Source organism: Pelodiscus sinensis, chromosome 1 (genome assembly GCF_052426305.1).
Source record: "Pelodiscus sinensis isolate ZL-2025 chromosome 1, ASM5242630v1, whole genome shotgun sequence".
Classification (NCBI taxonomy): Eukaryota; Metazoa; Chordata; order Testudines; family Trionychidae; genus Pelodiscus; species Pelodiscus sinensis.
In genome coordinates this window covers 230653023-230674601 of record NC_143052.1, presented here as the reverse complement: position 1 = coordinate 230674601, position 21579 = coordinate 230653023, and the positions used below count along the sequence as shown (strand labels likewise).

The window sequence follows — 21579 nt, the reverse complement described above, 5'->3', positions numbered from 1 at the left end:
GTAGTGTGTGTTGTTTTGCAGCAGATTATCAGGAGGAAGTGGAAGAAAGTGTTGTGGACCACTCTGTTTCAATACATTGATGTGCAGGTGCATCTCGTGGTGTGACTCTCTGCCCTGGACTGTACAATGACTGCAGTGGGCAACCCACAAGTCCCTGTGAGGGATGCGTTGGAGGTGATCATGCATGATTGGTTGCACTGTTGGAAGGATACTCCAACTGTTGGAAGATTAAGAGGACATATTTACCAAAAGAGGAGAGGGGAGTACTAATGAGGGAAGTGTTACTCGCTTGCTTATGTTGCGTCAGTTCAGGATTACACTGTGGCCAGCCATCCCTGTAAACACCACATGTGGAGTCTTGCCAATTGTACCACCTTTGTGGCTGCCATGTGCCCCAGAATTTGAAGGCATGCATGGTCATGAATGGTGCACATAACATTGTGTTGAGGTCATGTAGCATATTGAATCAGTGGACGGGGAGGATAACCTTGGCTCTGGTGGAATCTAGCAATGCCCCAATGAATTCTATTGCTTGAGTGAGTTCTAGGATGAATTTTTGGAGATTTATTAGGAGGCCAAGGCAGGAGAAGATACACTGAATGATATTTGTTATAGTTAAAGTCTGTTGACAAGAAGTACCTTTGATTAGACAATCATCTAAATACGGGAATAGGATGACCCCTTGACATCTCAAAAAGGCGTTGACAAGTGCTGGTGTCTTGGAGAACATGGAGGGGTGCAGTTAAAAGGCCCAAGAGTAGTACATAGTACTGGTAGTGATCTTCCCCCTACCGTGAATCTGAGGAACCTTCTGAGGAAAGGGTGGATGGATATGTGGAAATAGACATCTTGAAGGTCCCAAGCTGAGAACCAGTCCCCTCATCCAATGCTGGTACGATAGTCCTCAATGTCACCATCTTGAACTTCTGATTACTCATTAATTAGTATAGTTTTCTGAGATTGAAGATGGGCCTCCAGGCTCCTGTCTTTTGTGTAAGGAAATAGTTTGAATAGAACCTTTTCCCATGAAATTGCAGAAGAACTAGGAAAGGGATAGAAAATAAGACCCAGAATATATTACTGCCCCTGTATAAAACTATCGTACGCCCACATCTTGAATACTGTGTACAGATGTGGTCTCCTCACCTCCAAAAAGATATTTTGGCCTTGGGAAGGGTTCAGAAAAGGGCAACTAAAATGATTAGGGGTTTGGAACGGGTCCCATATGAGGAGAGGTTAAAGAGACTGGGACTTTTCAGTTTAGAAAAGAGGAGACTGAGGGGAGCTATGATAGAGGTCTATAAAATCATGAGTGGTGTGGAGAGGGCCGATAAAGAAAAGTTATTTATTAGTTCCCTAAATAGAAGAACTAGAGGACACCAAATGAAATTAATGGGGAGCAGGTTTAAAACTAATAAAAGAAAGTTCTTCACACAGCATGCAGTCAACCTGTGGAACTCCTTGCCAGAGGAGGCTGTGAAGGCTAGGACTATAATAGAGTTTAAAGAGAAGCTAGATAATTTCATGGAGGTTAGGTCCATAAATGGTTATTTAGCCAGGGGATAAAATGGTGTCCTTGGCCTCTGTTTGTCAGAGGCTGGAGAGGGATGGCAGGAGACAAATCGCTTGATCATGGTCTTCGGTCCACCCTCTCTGGGGCACCCAGTGTTTGCCACTGTCGGTAGACAGAATACTGGGCTAGATGGACCTTTGGTCTGACCCAGTACAGCCATTCTTATGTTCTTATGTTCTAACTGGTTCTATGGTACCTAAGCTGAGAAAGTTTTGTACCTCTGCTTGTAACAGGTACTTGAGAAGGGTCCTTACAGAGACACAGGGAAGGGGAAAGGATTGGGGGCATAGACAGGAAGGGAATAATATAGCTCCATTCAACAATCTTGAGGACCCATTGGTACGTAGTAATAAGGGCCCACTGATGATAAAAAAAGGACATAGGTGGTGACCAAAAACAGAGTTAGATTGTGTTGGTTCCAGAGGGAGGTCGCTCAGATCCTCAACCTTCAAAACTGTGGTTTTGATGCTGATGATTGCAGCATTGTGGTCTGAGTATGCTGACCCCTTCTTGTATTTGGACTTTTGATCAAAAGGTTTCTTGCTGTCTCTGGAAGGAAGTGTCTCGTGGCCTCTGATATGGTGCGTAATGTCTCTTTTTTCTTAGGTGGAATATACACCACAACGTCTGAAGGGTTGTGCCGGAATCCTTCGTTGAGTGGAGAACCTCATCTGTTTTGACTGAAAACAGGTGAGTTCTATTGAATGGAAGATCCTCTACTCTGGTTTGCAGCTCCCTTAATATTCCCAAAGATTGTAGCCAGGAGGTATGACATCACTACAGCTGTGGCTGTTCCCCTGGCATCTGTGTCTGCCACCTGTGTCTGCCACACCCACTGTGGCTTTTAGGGAAGTTCGAGTGATACAACTAGCCCTCTTGAATAATGGATTATAGCTGTGGTCATCTTTGCTCTTGAAGGTCATTCATAAACAAGTCAAGGCTGCAGGAGTTTATGTGATCCTAGTTCGTGAGAAGAGCTGCGCAGTTAGACATTCGGAACTGCAGAGGAATAGACTTTCCGTCCGAAGACAAGGTCTAACCTATTGTGCTCCTTATCTTGGTGAGTGGATCTAAATTACGGCTGTCTTGACCAATGATGGACTGCATCCTTAACCCAATGAATTGGACTTGGGATGAAAAAAAAGGAAGTCCATGCCCTTAGCAGGCATGAAATACTTCCTATCTGCTCTTCTGTTTGTAGGGGTAATGGCAGCAGCTTTGCGCCAGATAGTCTCAGAGGGCTCCATTATGGCCTTATCAACAGGCATAGCAATTTTTTAGGAAGATGCTGGTTGCAGTATTTGTAGCAGCTTGTGCTGTTTCTCTTGCACTTCCTGCAACGTGATGTCTTGCGAGTTCCCAACCCTCTTAAACATTCCTGGAATCGTTTCAGGTCATCCACTGGTAGAGAGGAGGAGGAAAAGACTGCCTCACCAGGGGACAACAAAGACTGGGATGACGGAGGCAGCTCCTCTGTATCAGACTGAGGTAGGTTATTCTCCTCCTCCATCGGGTCTGTTTCACCGCAGAAGGTGACTGGTGGTTGAGTTGGTGGTTGAGCTGGAGTGGAAGGAGCTGTGCCCTGTCAATGGTGGCTGAGAGTGGCATTGAGCCTATGGAGGCCACTGTGGAAGGTAGGACCAGGGCCACAGAGGTCATTGTTGTCCGGTCTTTTGATTGGTTGAACACCAAGATGGTACTAAGCAAGTAGGAGAGGAATGCTGGGATGAGAACCTGCTCCCATGTTCGGTGCCAAGGTGTGACGACGCGTCGGGATTTTCCCATCTCCTGCACCCCGAAATGGCATGAACAGACTTCACCAGCCAGTAGAATGGAGGTTGTTTATTGTTCCTCCAGCACAGCGCAGCACAGATGTAATCTGGTTACAGGAACTGGGGCTAAGAGGCCTCAGTGCCCTCCTTGAGATAGGGGAGTCCCAGCCCCCCTCCCCAGCTCCTTCTTCCCTGCCTTCCAGCCAGGAACTAACTTCCCCTCTTCCAGCCCTGCCCACCGCCAGGGCAGCATTCCACCTCCCTTTGTTTCTCCCCATGGGGGGGGCCGCAGGTCAGACAGGTTTTTAGTCACCTTTGCATAATGAGGTTTTCCCTGCTGGGTCTTGCTCCAGACAGCAGAGGTCACCACAGCCCAGCAAGTACCCCCACTACATCACACGAGGTCAGTGCAATGGGAGGACAGCATGTACAAAAAGGAAATGCCCTCTGTTCAGTGCCCATGTGGACTGTCCTCCCTAAATATCGAAGAATGTGGTGGCGACTTGTCTGTGTGTTCTGGTAGCAGAGTCTCAGGCACCTGTGTAGAGACTCAGACCTCTTATGTGTCTTGCTTGTCAGTCTCCAGTGCCAAAGATTGTTTAGGTGATAGAGTCCACTGCTAAGGAATGGCCTGTGTCAGTGCCATCGCCTCCACCGGTGCTGGGGGAGGTGGCACATCCGACTATCCTCAGTGCTGGGTGGGAGCACATACCAGTTGATGCGGAGGAGCTCGTTTTTCATTTCAGCTCTGTTCTCTTAGATGGTGCCATCTTGCGCTTTTCAGTGGAGCCGCAAGTAGATGGAACCGGCAAATGGGAAGTGCGGGTTGTTAGCACCACAGGCAGCAACCATGTTGTGATGCCCTGGACTTGCAGGAGCCCTGGGGCAAAGATGAATGGGCTCTCTTCCTCTGAATCAAGGGTTCCAACAGTGCCGGTTTCTTAGGGACCGGTCCAACAGCTAGAGGGACTTCTCCCTGAGTACGTTCTTAAGCCTTATCACCCTGCCCCTCTCAACGTCATGCTCTGGCAGTGTTGCATTTCCACACAACATGGCCTTTCCCTAGACATTTTATGCAGGAAGCATGCCCATCTCCCTGAAGGAATCATATTTCTTGAATTCGGGGGAGGCAGGCATTTTAAAACAACTGGGGGTGAGAGAAAAGAAAATGGGGGGAGAAAGGGGAAGGAGAATTTTTTTTTTTTTTTTTTTGCAGCAACAGGTTAAGTTAAGAAAAAATGACTGACTAAAACTAGTTAAAAACTGAAATTTCTCTCAAAAATCTCTCTTAAGGAACAGGTCGAACCGCTGAGGAGTTCCGTCTTCTGCAGAGATCGGTAGAAAAAGATGCAGCTAACGGACACAATAGCATGAGACAGCAACTGTGCATGCGTGGCATGGGAAGGCACCAGTAGGGTAAAAATCTCAGATCACCAGCATGAGGACACACAGACACCTGAATGGAGCACCCACAGGGACACCACTTGAAGGAGAAACTTTGGATTCTTTTAAATTCTGAAAAAAGTTCTGGCTATAAAATATGCAAAAGGGATTTCAGCCTTAAATTATAACTAAAGCCCTGCAAATCCACTGATATCCACTTTATATCTGCAAATGTGGATGCAGATACAAAATTCTTCATCTGCGCAGGGCACTAACAACTTACCTCCCTGGTCACATACCTTGTATGACTATGGCCAAACATGAGGAAAAAAGGCAGAGAGGTTAAATATTCAGACAACTCATTATGGAAATTCATTCAGACACTATATGAAAACATTTTGAGAATAGCTCCGATTCTCTTTGAGTACCAGGAGCTAAGTAAACTGCTGATTTACTAAAATAATTGATTTTTTTCTTCCTTGCAGAGTTTATTAAGTTGTCCATCTACAAACAGAATCAGCTGATTTGATATTATATGAGACTACCTTATGAGATGTAGGAGAGCTACACTGTGGAGGCATACATGGAGTGGCTAAGCGATCTAAGTGGGCCATGATCACAACTGCCGTTTGTCGCAGATCAATTGCTAGCTCGTTGTCCTGTGGTAAAGTCAGGTACCTCAGAAAACTCTCATTTGGACTCAGAGGGTAGGAAAGCATCTAAGAAAGTTAAGAAAAGCTGTTAAAATTGGAACATTCAGAATAATTTTTACATGCTCAAGACTTTTTTTTATTTCTCCTCTAGACACAGATATGAAGTATTTTGTGGATGCTCAGTAAGGATGTTAAATTTAGATTAAATCAACTAATCAAATAGTTGATTCAATTTGCATCGACTATTTGTTTAGTCGATCAGGGCAACTCCGCCTTTGAAATGTGGCAAGAGCCCTGCCAGCTTTTGCTACATTTCAAAAAGCAAGGAGCACCAAGTAGTCCCCTACTGGCCCCGCACTCCCTGCTTTTGAAATATATGAGAGCCCCCCCAGGACTCTCGTACATTTCAAAAGCAAAGTGCATGCAGGGAGCATGGGGCAAGTGGGCAAGCAGTCCCCCGCTGACCCCGTGCTCCCTGCCCATGCTTTGCTTTTGAAATGTACAAGAGCCCCAGTGCGGCTCTTGTACATTTCAAAAACTAAGAGCATGGGGCCAGTAGGGGACTGCAGAACGACCACTGAGGAGCAGCAAGTGGTACAGGACAGCTATATATCTTCATTGGGCCAACAGGGGGCAGGGATGGAGAAAGGGACAGCTATTTCAAAAAGTTCATCTGTTTGTGCGTTGGTCTACCCGCAGCCAGGGAAAATGGACCTTTTGTAGTTACTACTACAAAAGCAGAGTTTTAAGCCTTAGAAGAGTGTCTAAGCAACATGACAAATAATTCGATACTAGACAGAATATACCCAATTAAAAAAACAAACATATACCTGAATTTCATCCTCAGCGTTAGGCATGTCTTTATTACAGATTATGCTCTGAAACCTTTGCAGTAGAGGTAGAAGGGGTGCACTTGTTCCTTGTGCAGATCGCTCATTATCAGTTTCCCTTGTTCCATTATCCCAGAGTTGAAGCAACAGCATAACAGCAGACAACATTTGGCTGAAAGAGTAAGTTTATCATCCCTGTTGTAAGCATTCCTACAGAAGTTATTTGACGTTCTACATGAAATCAAATTGTAGACGTGTATGTTTCATGAACATAAATCCTGGATTTTTGACAAATAAAAACATGCTAAAGATGGATTCCTTAATGTAACACACACACACACACACACACACACATATATATTTAAAACAGTTGTATGAAAATATTTTTAGGTGTTAGTCAGGGTATTGGGCAGAACCTACTGAGAGCTTCATCACTTAAAAGATGAAGTGGATTGTACCCACGAAAGCTCATGAAACCCTCTACATGTTTTGTTAGTCTTTAAGGTGTTGGAAGACTTTGTTGTTTAAGTTTTTCCAGTTACAGACTAACTCAGCTACCCCACTAAAGCTTAAAACATTTGCTTAGTTTAGGGGTTTGGGACTCCCCTTCCCCCCCAACAAAAATGTCAAAATGAAGGACAGAGGGTTTTTTTATATTTTGGGATTTTTTTTAAGTTTTGGTATGTGTGCAAATTTTAGCTTTGATTATTCAGTAGTTATTCAGAAAACTGAGCCATCTGTCTAACAGACTAAACTTATTCTTCACTGGAATAAATCAGCACAGCTCAATTAGTTTCAATGTAACTACAGAATAGCACTTATACCAGATGAAGATCTGGACCAAATGTCCACAAAAAAGTATTTCAGGATAGTTTTAATGTATCTTAACCTCCTCTCATGCAAAGTATTAGCTACATAGGAATTGCTAGTCTGGTTCAGAACAGTGATCCATCACTAACAGACAGATCTTGATGATTCAGAGAAATATGAAAATTCTTATGAGAAAATAATGTAGTAGACTACCCCCAAAAATACATTTCCTTCTAAATCCCACAGTTAAATTGCTTTAGACCCCAAAGCATGAGTGCTTAATATTCCCTAACTTCCTGTTTTTTATCCTTTATCATTACCCTCACGATAGGAAATTATGATTAAACCCTGGCCTCACTGAAGTCAATAGGAGTTTGCAATTGACTTCATTAGGGCTAGGATTTCACCTCTAATAATTGAGAGGACCAATAAGTGTTGCATTGAAAATTCAACATTTAATGAATGAAAACTAAATCTCTAGAATTCCCCAGAGTGTTTAACAGGTACTCTTGTTTGAAAGCAGAAAAGTGCTTCATTTCTCACCTTAGTGTGCCCCTCTGCACTGCCAGCTCTAATAATATAGCAAGTGCCAAGTGCTGGTCTTGCAATGGAATGTTTGCTGGTCCTTTGGAACTTGGAGCTCCATGTACATCACTATTTAAAACAAACAAACAAAAATTAATTTTAAACTGCAGAAGTTAAAATTTGCAAAATTAACACATTACATGAGGTTTACAAAGAAGCCAGTAGGGGGGGAAAAAAACCAGTATCTACAAGGTAATAGATTATGTCAAAATTTACAGTAAGGTTATAAGCTTGGGATAGAAAAATACCTAGGAAAACACGCTGAAGATGAAATGTAAAGAATTAACTCTCCTTTGGAGATGTGCAAAGGTTTGTTTTAAAAATAAATATCAACTTTCCTCCACTCCCTTATTTATTTTGGAAATGATGCTTTTCAGCTGAGCTGATAATGGTTCCTGTTTCAATCCGCGTTATCTGTGTATTCCATTTTTGGAAATTAGTTGTTAGCAAAGATCAAAAACAGCTCTCTCGGATGACCTAATTTCTTTGGTTCCTTTGACAACAAGAGACCCAAAAGCCATACTGGCACAAAGCATCCAGAAGTATCCATAAGTCCACTTCCTCTTAAGTACTACACAAGTCTTGGATGTAACAAGACTGGTGATGGACTTTGTTCCTTTGCCATTTGAAAAGCCTTAAAGCAAAAAGTACTGCTTATGATGCACTTTGAACCATAAACTCACCAAAGAAGTTTACAACTGACTACTTACTGGAAGCTACATTTAGACAAACTTTTTCCAAGGAGAGACAGGACCTCCACCAATCACCTGATATTTCCCAAATCCAAGTCCTAAATCCTGTCCAGAACTTTTTCTGTAGTGGTCACAGTTACTGTTGTCATCTGTCAAAAACTTCCATTGAATAATTAGCTTGGTCAAATCCTTTGAAGACTTGTCTTAAGTACTCAGCCAATTCGATGCATGTGTGCAATATGTCTCAAGATATCATTTATATGAAAACCATGGCATCCCAGATATACACTGTAGGTTCGATGTTATGTGCTCATAGCTCATGGATTCTTTCAGTTTGAGATTTCAGCTGATGCCCTTGTTCAGTTTTGTCTGTTTCTCATTGTTCCAATCAGCATAAAAAAGGAACACACGCAGCATAGGTCTTACAGGGTGACTAAGAACAGCTGACACCGGAACATCAAGTTTTACAAATTTCATTTGTTCTTTATCACCCATCTGCTTTTTTCAACAGACACTTCTGTATGTCTGAGTAGTTCAACAGATATGTTGATAAGCACCTCTGCATGTGATGGAGTCAAATGGGTTTGTTATATTGTTGATGACATGATTGTTAAGAGTTGTAATGTGCTCTTCATCCCACTTCAGTGCATAGGGTGGGACTTATTTGTTGACTTAGTCTTTACTACTTCTCGTTAGGCTATTTCTTTCACAGCTTTTGCATATTGCTAATATGAATCTACATATTCTCATTTTTAACACTAATGCTGACCAGTGCATAAGGATCACTGAATTAGAAAGCCAGTTTCTAGAATATATGAAAGAGTAATACAGCATGCATTCAATTTAATCAACTTTCTATATGATGCAAAATAAATACAAAAAACTTGCAAATGGAGAAGCACACAGTAAAACTCCAGTTGTCTGGCCCTCCTGATAGTCCGGCACCACCTGGAACCCGGAAGTGCTCCAGAAAGCCAGACAATTGGAGCCTCTGAGGACGCCGGCAGCGGGACAGCCGCAGCACGTCTGGGCTGTCCACTGCCCGCGTGCTCTGCGGCTTTGCTCCACGTCTCCCCAGACCAGGGCGACGGGGAGCAAAGCCGGGAAGCACGCGGGCAGCGGACAGCCCAGACACGCCGCGGCTGTCCCGCTGCCGGCGTGCTCCACGGCTTTGCTCCGCTTTGCTCCACGTCTCCCTGGTCTGCTGGTCTCCAGCAGACCAGACCAGGGAGACGCGGAGGAAAGCCACGGAGGACCTGGGCGGCAGGACCGCGGTAATACAGCATGCATACAGCATGTCTCGGTCCCCCGGCCGCATCTCCCTGGTCTGCTGGGGAAGGGGGTGGGGGGAGGCGCAGCTAGTATGCCCCCCCCCCCTCCCCTCAGCAGTCCAGGCTTTTCTCCAGATGCCTGTGGTAGAGCAGCTGGGGTGCTGCCGGTTGCTCCAGTAGCGCCGCTCCTCGGCGCTACTGGACCAATCCACCAGCACCCCAGCTGCTCTGCCCCAGGCGTCCCGATTCAGCCGCTGCTGGTCAGTTTCAGCAGCGGCTGACTTGGGGACGCCTGGGGCAGAGCAGCTGGGGTGCTGGTGGATTGGTCCAGTAGTGCCGAGGAGAGGCGCTACTGGAGCAACCCAGCAGCACCCCAGCTGCTCTGCCCCAGGCGTCCCCAAGTCAGACGCTGCTGAAACTGACCATCGCTGACTACAGGAAGCCCGAGGCAGAGTTGCTCTGCCCCGGGCTTCCTGGAATCAGCCGCTGATCAGTTTCAGCAGCAGCTGACTTGGGGACGCCTGGGGTTCTTAAGTTGAATCTGTATGTAAGTCGGAACTGGCGTCCAGATTCAGCCTGTTGAAACTGATTAGAGGCTGATTCCAGGAAGCCCGGGGCAGAGCAACTCTGCCTCGGACTGCCTGTAGTCAGCCGCTGGTCAGTTTCAGCAGCGGCTGAATCTGGACGCCAGTTCCGACTTACATACAGACTCAACTTAAGAACAAACCTACAGTCCCTATCTTGTACGTAACCCTGGGACTGCCTGTACATTTATATCTACATATTATGGAGTACAAACTGGGCATGCTGCTGGTACACAAGCTTCAGTGATACTGATCTGCTCAGCACATTTCAGTTGCAAATATAGAAACCTATCATCTCTTGTGAAATAGTTTGCTAATTAAGATCATAATCTTTTTTCCTATGTGCACCATATGCAAGCCTATACGGTGCTAGCAGGGGATATGTACTCTGGGATGGAGTTGGGAATGAGGAGCTCAGGGCTGGAACAGAGATTAAGGTGCAGGGGTGCTAGAGGTCAGGCTAGGGATACAGGTTATGGGTTGGTGCCAGGCTCCAGAGAGGTTTCAAGTGAAGGAGGATGCTCCTTAATGAGGGTCACAGTGGTAACACGGAGAGTAGGAAGGACCAAACCACCTTTTCTTCTGCAACATGTTTCAGCTCCTCCTGTGTGATTACCCAGACATCTTAGGCCAACTGGGAGATATAATCCCTCCAGCACGTCCTGGGCAGACCTTGAGGCCTCCACCCATTGAGAAGTACCCAGCAATGCTCTCTCCATTTTTCCCACCCCTGAACAGAATGAATTTATGAGTGCCAATAAGGTGGTGAAGTATTCATATTAGCGCCCATAGCAAAATTCATGAGGCAGGGATGGGGCGAAGAGGTTTGTAGTGTAAGAAAAGAAACCTGGGGCAGAAGGTTGGCATACAAGGCTGCAGGGCACTAGCTGGGGTGTGTGCTCTGTGGTGGAGTCGGGAATGAGGAGCTCAGGGCTGGAACAGAGACTGAGGTGCAGGAGTAGCTGGGGATACAGTCTATGGGTTGGAGCCGGGTTCAGGAGAGGTTTCAAGTGAAGAAAGGTGCTTCTCAGCTACTGCAATGAGACAGGACTCCCAGCAACTCTCCCCCTTTACAGTAGCATCTGGGTGGGAGGGGAAGGCACCTTTCCTCATACTGGCATGGCTGGTGGGGACTGGGGTGGGGGCCAGGCCAGGGGCCAGTTGCCCTAATCCCAGAAGGCAGGCTAGGCTGGGCCAGAGGACAGGGGAAACCAAAACCCCTTGATGCAGGTCCTTGGCCTGTGTGGCTTCTTTGGGCACCTGCATGACATTAAACAGGCAGCTGCATGGTCATGCAGTTTATAAGGAACTTGTATGTATATTGCAAACTATTGATATTAACCATTTTCGTCACATGCTAAATAGCTTCATTTCTGTGAAAAAAAAGCAGTCAATGCAAAGTCAGTAAAAAATTTTCAATACACTGTTTGGTAGCTTTGAAAAAATAACCACCACATTAAAAAGTGTTGAAATTCTCTTAAACAGTAAAAATTAGTTACAGCCATTTTGCCATGTTTCTGAAACTGTGGAAAAAAAAATCACTCATTTAGGGACCACTGTTTCACTTTGCCACAGCTTTACAGTACCACTTGATAGGGCCACATCATGCCTCTTCTAAAGGTACAAAAGCTTTCAGATTTTGTACGATATGGGTGTATGTATGGCAGATATATTCAACTGCAAAAATATGGCCCTTTTCAGGGCACGTCTACACAGCAGGACTAAAGCGAAAATAAACTATGCAACTTGAGCTGTCAATTGCGTAGCTTAAGTTGAAATAGCTTATTTTGGCTTTTGGTGCTGTCTATGCAGCAGGAAGTCTGAGTTAGAACACACTTCCTTGGACTTCCCTTACACCTTGTAAAATTAGGGTTACAGGAATCGGAGTAAGTCATCCTCCAGCTCGACACTATTTCAACATTATGTTGAAATAAATGCTTGCTGTGTAAACACGGAAGAGGTTATTTTGGAATAACGTCAGTTATTCCGAACTAACGCTGCTGGGTAGACATGGCCTCAGAGACCTGCACACACCTAGCAGGGATCTCAAAGCTAAGTGACATAGCTGTGTTGGCAAAAGTTTTTAATCCAGGTCTTGTATTAAAATTACTTCCCAACTTCTGTTTTGCATCTCAATTTTATCAAAAAAAAATTGACCACTTTCATTTAAATGTGGTTTATTTGGTGCTTTTAAACAAAAGAATGTGTTGTTCAGTAGGCAATTCTCATTCACTTTCACACAAAGCAACTCAATGCAGATGCCAAGTCTGAACATTAAAACAGTCCATTTATATTAGCTAAGCACACTATATCAGAGCAATTTCCTTTGAATTATGAAAAACAACCTCACTCCAATGGACTAGAGAGAGAACAAATGCACAACAAGCAAGTGATATGAGAGAAACAGTTGTTTCTTGCTTGATTGATGCCAGGGTATCCAACAAGGAAACTACTCAATTTACCACTAACTACTTTTGCTAGCCATCAGTTGTTAAAAATTCAATTAGCTTTTCAATGCCAGTTCAAGCAAGCAAGCAAGCAAGCAAACAAACAACCCACTTACCCAGTCACAACAGACCTTAGGAATTTAGTGGCTCTTTCCACAACTTCCAACCATACAGATGATACAGTCCCTTCGTCAAAAAGGGATGCTTCTGGTAATGCTCGGAGTGCATCAAGAGATTCTTGTAACAATTCACTGCAAAGGTCTGCATCCTCACCTACCAACCAAGATAACGTAGCAGTTACCTCACAGTATGTACAGGTTGCACCTCCCAAAACCAGCAATCTCTAGTCTGGCAACATCCATGGTCTGGCACGACCACAGATGTTCCTGGATCAGAGAGCCCAGTAGCCTAGTGGCAGGAGGGCTATCCAGAAGCGGGACCAGGCTGAAGCAGCGGGACAGGGCAGGAACTGGAGCTGGTGGCAATCCTGAGAAACCCACAGCAGAGGGACTGGAGCCAGCAATAGCCCCCGCAGCTTGTGACACGGAGACCAGCAGCACCCACAGTGCAAGACAGTGGTAATGCAGAGCCAGGGCCTCGGGCAGCCTGTGGGAGCGGGGCCAGAGCCTGTGGGTTGCCACAGGGCAGGAGTTTGAACCATCAGCAACAGGACCAAGGCCAGAGCCTCAGGCAGCCTGCGGGAGCATGGGGCCAGAGCCCACAGGCTGCCATGAAGCTGAAGCCCATGCCCTTGATAGCCCCTGGGAGCCCGTGGCAGCAGGACCAGGATCAGAGCCAGCCCATGGCAGAGGTACCAGGAGTGGAGCCAGCAGCAGACTGTGGCAGTGGGACCAGAGTAGGACCTGCAGAGGAGCAGCATGGGGCTGGAGCCTGTGGCAGCCTGTGACAGTGAGGGCAGCGATTGCTAGTATTGGAAGTAGTGAGGGGGCCCCCCGGAGCCGGCAGCGCTGAGGGTAAAGGGCTATGGGGTTGAGCTATGGCAGGGAACCTTCTCTGGTCTGGAAAATTCCCTGATTTGGTACCAGTCAGGTTCCAAGGGTGCTGGACCAGAAAGGTCCAACCTGTACTAAGTAGCTAATTAAGGATACATCAGTACTTTCTCAAAATCATTCTGAATGTGAACCTTAGAAAAAGCAAAATCCATGGATACATGGATATCCATGTGATTAATTTTCTATGGATATTTCTATGGATTAATTTTCATAGAATAATTTTGGCTTGGACTTCAAGGAGTTCCATAGCTAACCATCAAAGCACCCCACAACACAGTAGAAGTATTCTTGATTCATAGCCAACAATACGAATCTACTCAGTTGCCCTGTCAACCTGTCCCATTATTTATTATTTTAGACACATTTTTAGTATTCAACTTTTATTTAACACCAGCACCCTAAAAACAGTTATTTTTAAAACAATTAAAAACCCCATTTAATCAAGATTATGTCCAAGATAAAGGACTGTATATGAGTACAGAGCCACTGGCTCCCTCTGGAGTTGGGCAGATAAGTAAAAAGCAAAACGCCATCACCTAAATTCCCCCTAAGCTGCATGGGTGTGCAGTTTCCTATTAATCCCCACACAAGGGCTCGGGGCTACAGCAGGGAGAGATCTCTCCCAAAGCCCTAAAGCTGTTGGGACTGGGAGAGAGGAGACATGTTCTTTTAAAACTAATTTTGCATACCATTGTGAAAAATAAGGCAAAGATAAGATTACAAAGCAGACTTTACCTGACCTCCAAGCTCTTCGAAGGAATGCAAATGCAAATGAAAGTGCTGCTCTGGATCCCACTCGTGCAAGTCCTTCTACACCTTTGCCTACAGGCCTAGAACTAAGACAAGAAAATTTAAAAAAATCAAAATCCTTTAAGAGAAATTTAAGTTGTTTAAATGTTAAAGCCAGCATTAATTTCCATTGCCCATCCACCAAGAACCTAATTTTAAAATAAGTCAGATGATGGACTGGTATCATATGTGTTGCCTGTTGCTAAAACCTACTACTACTCTCCATAAAAAAGCTCTAATTTTAGGTCTAACAAAAAAAAAATTTCTCAAGTGGTACTTATTTAGTTGTGAGCAATTTAGAGCAAGTGTTAACTAGTGAGAAGACTCTAGCCACATGAAACTGTCATTGTATTGAAAACCTTCCTCAGAGTTTCAAATTATATAACAAAATGTCGGTTATAAATTTAGCTTAGGCTCCAAACATGGACTCTCATTATTGATGTGACTTCCAAAAACCACTATGAATAAAAATATTGAAGTGTTTTTGTTCTTTTTATTAAAAAAATTAAAGCTCAGCATTACTATGCTTGTGCAAAAGAACATATTCAAATTGATACAGTAAGTGAAAGTGAGTAGGGTTATTATTCCAATGAATTCAATAAAGTTAACATGGTGAAAAAGTAAAAATTGTATATATTCAAATTTTTAATTTTTAAAGCATTAAAAATTAAACTGTTTTAATATGTTAAATATCCCTTTAGTGAATTTGTAATTCTACATATGCAATCAGATTTCTGCTAAGTGTATGGTACTGTATTTATAGTCTACTTCAATTGATTTTCATTTTTCTTTTTCTTGCAAACCCACCTCTAACTTCTGCCTCACTTTTAATATCAAGATCCATACATATTTTGACATGACTGTTCACACCCTGAAGAATGACCCTAAAAGACAGTTCTTAACATAAGCCTTCTCATCATTACATGCTTTTGAATGGTCTTCCTGTAGTCATGTCTAGGGCAGGGATGTTAAAGACTAGTTAACTACCCAATAAGCATTTGCTTATCAGATAGTCTTTTGACTAGTCAATATCTTCCCCACCCCCTGCTGCCTCTGAGATAGAGGCAGCAAAGGGGGGAGGAGTGCTTAAAAGTGGCAGTGCCTCACAGCAGTGCTGCCCCTTTGAAACCCTAAGACAGCCTCTATGCAATTCAAAGGGGCAGCCCTGGAGCCTGGGGCTCCTCGCAGCATTTCCCCGGAATCCAGGATCAACTGGGGGAGTTCCCATCTGACCCCGGCTCCTAGAGGCATGCAACGTAGCATGGAGCCCCCACTGGGGACTCCTGTACATTTCAAAACAGGCACATTGCATGCAGCCCAGAGATAGCAGGACTTCCTGCTGGCTTTGGACTGTACAGGGGCTCTTGCACATTTCAAAGGAGGAATATGGAAGTGCCTATTGGCTAATCAACAGAAATTCCATCGATTAGTCAATTATCCACATTTTAACATCCTTAGTCCAGGACTGCAGCTATGTTACACCTGGGATATCTTCTGTCCAGCACTATATTCAACCTGGCTCTGATACACCTTGGTTAATCTATACCCAACAACTTTTTCTCTTTTTCCTCTCCCTCCAATTACTGATGCTAAGCACTAATAGTTTTGTTGCTTCTCTCTCTTCCAATTATCTTTTGTGATGAGGGTCAAAAACTTTACTTGCTAGTTCATTAGGGAGTTGCACTGTCACCTGAAAGAGAAAAGGCTTTTACATGGCACTGTTATAGCTTGCATTACAAAGACATTTACATGCCACATATGCTAAAGATTCTTTCATCCCTTCATGTTTCAAACACCATTCTATAGGACATGGGTCCATGCTGATGACTGGTTCTGCTCAATAATGACCCAATGCAGTATGAACCAACACATGTTCATTTCAGTCATCTGAGTCAGATGCCACCAGCGGAAGACCTGTAGTTTCTGCACTGGAGTATTGCTCTTTTAAAGAATGCTCCCCATGCTTTGTCCCTCTCAGATTCTGGAAAAAAAACATTAGATTCTTAAACCTTGGTTCAAGTATTGGAGCTATTTTTAGACATCTCACACTGGTACCCTCTTCATGTTTTGTCAAATCTGCAGTGAAAGTGTTCTTAAAACAAAGAACGTGTGCTGGGTCATCATCCAAGATTGCTATAACACGAAATATATGGCAAAATGCAGGTAAAGAGAGTGGAAGACGCACAATTATCCAGCAAGTAGTTCATTCACAAATTTAATTAACGCTTTTTTTTTGTAAGCGATCTTCATAAGAATGGAAGTAGCTCCTCTGGAATGGTGGGCAAACATGAAGGGGTACGCAAACCTGTAGCGTATCTGGCACATAAATGCCTTGCAATGTTGGTTACAAATGTCCCATGTGAATACCAGTTCTCATTTTCAGGTGACACTGCAAACAATAAGCAGGAAACATTACCTCCTGCAAATGTAAATCAACTTGTCTGTCTGAGCAATTGGCTGAACAAGAAATAGGATTAATTGGACAGTAGACTTCAAAGATTTACAATTATTTTATTTTTTAAAGCAGTTATTTTTGTACATTATCATGAAAGGTAAACTTACAAGTACAGTAAACTTCTGATAATACGGCACCTTTAGGACCCAGGGGGTGCCAGATTATCAGATATGCCGGACTATCGGAAGGGGGGCTATGAGGGGTCTGGGGTAGGGTGGGGAGGGGGGTGCGGCACTTCAGGACCAACCCAGCAGCACCCCAGCTGCTCTGCCCCAGGCATCCCCAAGTCAGCCACTGCTGAAACTGACCAGCGGCTGACTCGGGGAAGTCCGGGGCAGAGCAGCTCCAATTGTCTGGCTGCCTGGAGCACTTCCGGGTTCCATGGAGTGCTGGGCTCTCAGGAGTGCCGGACCACTGGATGCCGGACAACTGGAGTTTTACTGTATAAAATAAGGAGATTGCAGTGTACTATCCGTATGAGATTAACTGAAAAATACTATTTCTTATGGGGTTTTTTAGAGTACAAATATTTGTAAATAAAAGTAAAAGATAGTTATCGATGTACACTTTCTATTTTGTGCAGTAATTGAAATGAATATTTTTTTAAAATGTAGAAAACATCCACAAACAATAGAATGCCATTTATTTAAATATTTAACAGTGTAATTAATTGCAATTAATCTGCTGATTTGCTGACTGCACTACTTAATAGCATTCATTAAAATATGAACATATTATACTAATTTTTATTTTTATGAAAAATTACATAAAAATAAAAAGGCTTCACCTTCTACATGCAAAACGAGCCCTATTGTTTCTCTTAAGAATGACAAAATTGTCCTTCCTTTCGGTTGCACATCAGAGATTTGGATTACCCCAAGTTTTGGGGGGTTTTCCCTAAAAAAATGTCAAGTGTGATTTAAAAAAAAAATTATGCTTGTCTACTGAAGTCATGACTGAGGCCAAAAGATTTTAGAAAGCCAGACACTGCTGCTTCAATACGTCACTAAATCATTCATAAGTACACTTTCCTTTAAATACATTCCTGAAAAAGTGTAGAAATTAATCAGATAAATAAATGCTTTCAGTTCTAATAAAATTTCAACTTGAGTTGCCCCACACTCCTATTCAAATACAGAATACCTCTGCCCTCCACTGACACCATGTCTGTGAAACAGAATTAGCACATTTCTTTACAACAGGAAAGTAACTGGTGTTTTCTTCTTCAGTTACTGTTTTGCCATATCTGCAGCTACTCCCTTTTAACATTTTCCCCTGATATCAAGATATGTATGTCAAGGTAAACTATTTTTAAGTTTGCAATTTAAAAAAAAAAGTAACCTTTAAAGTGTAGCCTATGCAAGTTAAGTATATTCTAATAATACAGCTACTAATGTCATTACAGCCATGTGATCTTCCTTGACGTAGTTTCTAAACAAGCCTGACTACAGCTATCTAGAATGACACACAAGAAACATCTTGGTGAAAATATTATTACAGCTTAGAAGAAATTTCTGACATAGAAATGCACTGAAATGCAAGCACAGGGAAATATTCAAGTGTCAACACAAGACCAAAGCTGTTGCCTCAGAGAGGCATACAATACCTTTGGCATGTGTGGTAAGTCCAGAAGGAAAAATAAACCAGAGCTAAGGCCTCTCACATCAGTGAAGTCACAAAAAGGTGACTCATATCTTTTTTAAACTGATCCAGCAACAGAACAAGCTTCTTGTCCAGATCTCATTACCTTTTCTTGTCTGCAGAAGGCAGAGGAATACTACTGCTTTTCCACTTAACCTTGACATTCTCCTGAAGAACAGTTCTGTTCAATGCAATGAAATATCGTTCCAGGACAACTAGCCTCTGTTTCAGCCGCAGAGCCGAAAGAGTTGTTGTGGCAGTTTGCGTGGCTAGAACTTGCTGTTCCTTCACCAGCACATACAGGCACTCTTTCAACTCATTCACATCTGAAAGAAACATGGCAGAGGAGTATTACTATTCTGATACAGTGAGATGTACACAACATGTAACAGAGTTCACAAATATGAAAACAAGTAACCTGAACAATTTAAGGTGAGCAGGCATTCTAACATTCAAGGTTAGTATGACAAGGAAGACATTTTTTCACTATGCAATTTTAAAAAAACCGACAACCTTTAAAGTGTGTTCTGTATGCTATGCAAATATATTCTAATAATACATTACTACTGTCACTGCAGTTAACTTTACTCCATCAAACTCACTTAGTCTTCTTACATAACGTGTTAGGGATAGGTATATGCTAAATACCCAAAGTAACCACACACTCCACATACGATATGTACAATGGCAAAGTTAAGGTTATTAGGGCGAAAAACTATTTGCTTACTTGTGTGAATTGCAATAGTTCATTAATGTACTCAATATGTATTATAAAATGTTCTAAATAAATGACTTGGCAAATTTCTATCTTCTAACAGACCTTGTGAACAGTGCTCTTATTCAAAATGGTAATACACAGAAACCTGTTGGGGAACATTTTAATTTGCCCAAGTACACATTAATGGATCTAAAAGTGACTATACTATTACAAAGCAATTTCAAAGAACAGCTGGAGAGCAAAGCTGCAGAACCTGCCTTCACTTGCAAATTTTACACCTTTAATCAAGGTTTGAACAAAGACCTGAAGTGGATGGGCTGCTACATTCAACACCCCAATGACATCAAAAGCTCAGTATCAGGCACTTATAGCCCACTCTATTAGCCTTATTTAGCATGAACACTCTAATTGACAGGATTTTTTTTCCTTTTCTTTCCCTCCCCACGCCCTCTTTTTCTATTTATTTGTACCTCTGGACCCCTTGCTCAATCCATCTGAAGTGGACTGTGCCCACAACATCTTATGATATGATCTACTATTTTTTTTGTTAGTCTCTAAGGTGCTGCAAGATCATTTGTTATTTTTTTAAGTTTTTTCAGTGTTCTTATGTGCAGCCAACAGCCTTATATAAAGTCTGTTGCATGCATTTTGTGTGCTGATACACGTTATCTTCTATTACTTAGTATTTATAATGCAATTCTCAGTAGCTCCAGGATCACTGCCAAGGACTGCTGAGCTTATAAAACAAGAAGCGTTAGAAATTAAAGTGTAACTGGAGAACACTGCCAAACAAAACATGTTTCAGGATAAGTATGTGCTACACTATAGAGATTGGAGCAGTCCAAACAGAAAAGGCACGGTCAAGGAGTTCACAAGCTAATGACAAGTGGGTGGATGAGGGAAAGGAAACATGTATACTGTAAAGATATATTAAATATAATTGAGCATGCTTATTCCTATGGCAAATTTCAATAGAGGTTTATAAAGTTTTTTAGCAAGCTTCTCTATCAACTGTTTAGTGACTATAACCATCTCATGCTGCTTTTCACTAAACTATAGGATTCTTACAATGTTCCAGCCTTGCCACTTATCTAGCTCCTAGTTACAAACTGAAGTACTTTGTTCTAATGAACTTATGAGTACTTAAATCCAGATTATGGCACAAAAAAGCTCCTCAACCAAAGTGCAACGGTGTTTGCTAACAGCTGTGAACAGGGCTTCAAGAACTACATCTCCGGTTTGGGGAACTCCATTTCATAAAATATTGATATAGCACACCCCTCACATTGTAGTCATGAGAGTTACATAATCTCCCTGTACATTCAGATCTTTGCACTAGAATGCATTTCATATATGGTCTCATGTGACATCTTTGCACACACAGAAGCAAATTCAAATGGATTTTTCTGCAGCCATATCACATTCCAAAGTCACATCTAATTTGCCATCAGCATCACCCTATGCTCATTTTCAGCAATCATCTTTTCAGGTATTTCCATTCCCTTGTAGGTGCATTTAATTTCCTCACCCCAACCTTAAAAAGAATACTTTGCATTTATTCATATTCATTATTTATTTAGACATGAAAATGCTTGTAGCCAGACATCCTGGCATCATTCACACCTTTTTTTTAAGCTAGTAGACCAAGAAACCAGCAACAATCTGTGTTATATACAACTATAATTATATCTTATAACAAAATAAAGACAAGGGAAAGTCTCTCATGTTCTCTAAATACTAATCATTAAGTAACTCACACCTCAACAAATGTCCACTTAGAAATGTGTTACATAAATTTTCCTTCGTGAAATATGCTAAACACCAGAGGAAATTTACAAGATATGATACTTTTATGTTACTCAAGAAAATCAAAATAAGAGTTGTTAAAAAAATACAGGAAAAGTAAAAATATTGTGAAGTGAAATGCACTGAGACTGTATGCCAGGCTACTTACTGATGTTACCATAGCATTCCAATCTTTATTTAGTAAACAAAAACAAAGGGAACATTTTGTAATGCATAGCCTTCTTTATTTCAGAGTTTCGTAACAGAACGTCTTTGAGATTGTTTATGGGAGGCAGCAAGTAAAGCTGACCTGCCAATCTGAAGAGGTAACTTCAGTATACTCCTTACTCGCCCAAACAGAAAAACTTATCACTTTCCAAAGGCCAACTCAAAGATGCAGTAGTGACTTAAAAATAGCCATCCAAGAATAACTTCTGCATTTTAGATGATTTTATTAACAGTGGCCTCTTTGGCAGCTGATTTAAATATGTGAATTTAATCATGCCCTGACCCAACTTTCCCGGATAGGTTTTCCAATATACTTTAAATACAACCACCTACCCTTCCTTGAATGGTCA

At 42.6% G+C, this 21579-nt stretch overlaps 1 protein-coding gene across 4 annotated transcripts in view; it reads right to left on the bottom strand.

Moving 5' to 3' along the window:
- The window catches only part of HERC2 (HECT and RLD domain containing E3 ubiquitin protein ligase 2), a 200367-nt gene that overhangs the window by 148725 nt on the left and 30063 nt on the right, over positions 1–21579 (bottom strand). For 3 of the 4 annotated variants that reach the window (XM_075916267.2, XM_075916303.2, XM_075916286.2), the window contains exons 5-10: positions 18605–18824; positions 14349–14449; positions 12717–12873; positions 7565–7675; positions 6212–6383; positions 5274–5447 (exon numbers count right to left, since the gene is read on the bottom strand). In XM_075916267.2, coding sequence (XP_075772382.2) covers positions 5274–5447; positions 6212–6383; positions 7565–7675; positions 12717–12873; positions 14349–14449; positions 18605–18824 — 935 coding nt within the window. The remainder of the gene's footprint in view (positions 1–5273; positions 5448–6211; positions 6384–7564; positions 7676–12716; positions 12874–14348; positions 14450–18604; positions 18825–21579) is intronic. The other variant, XM_075916295.2, reaches the window with a different exon arrangement.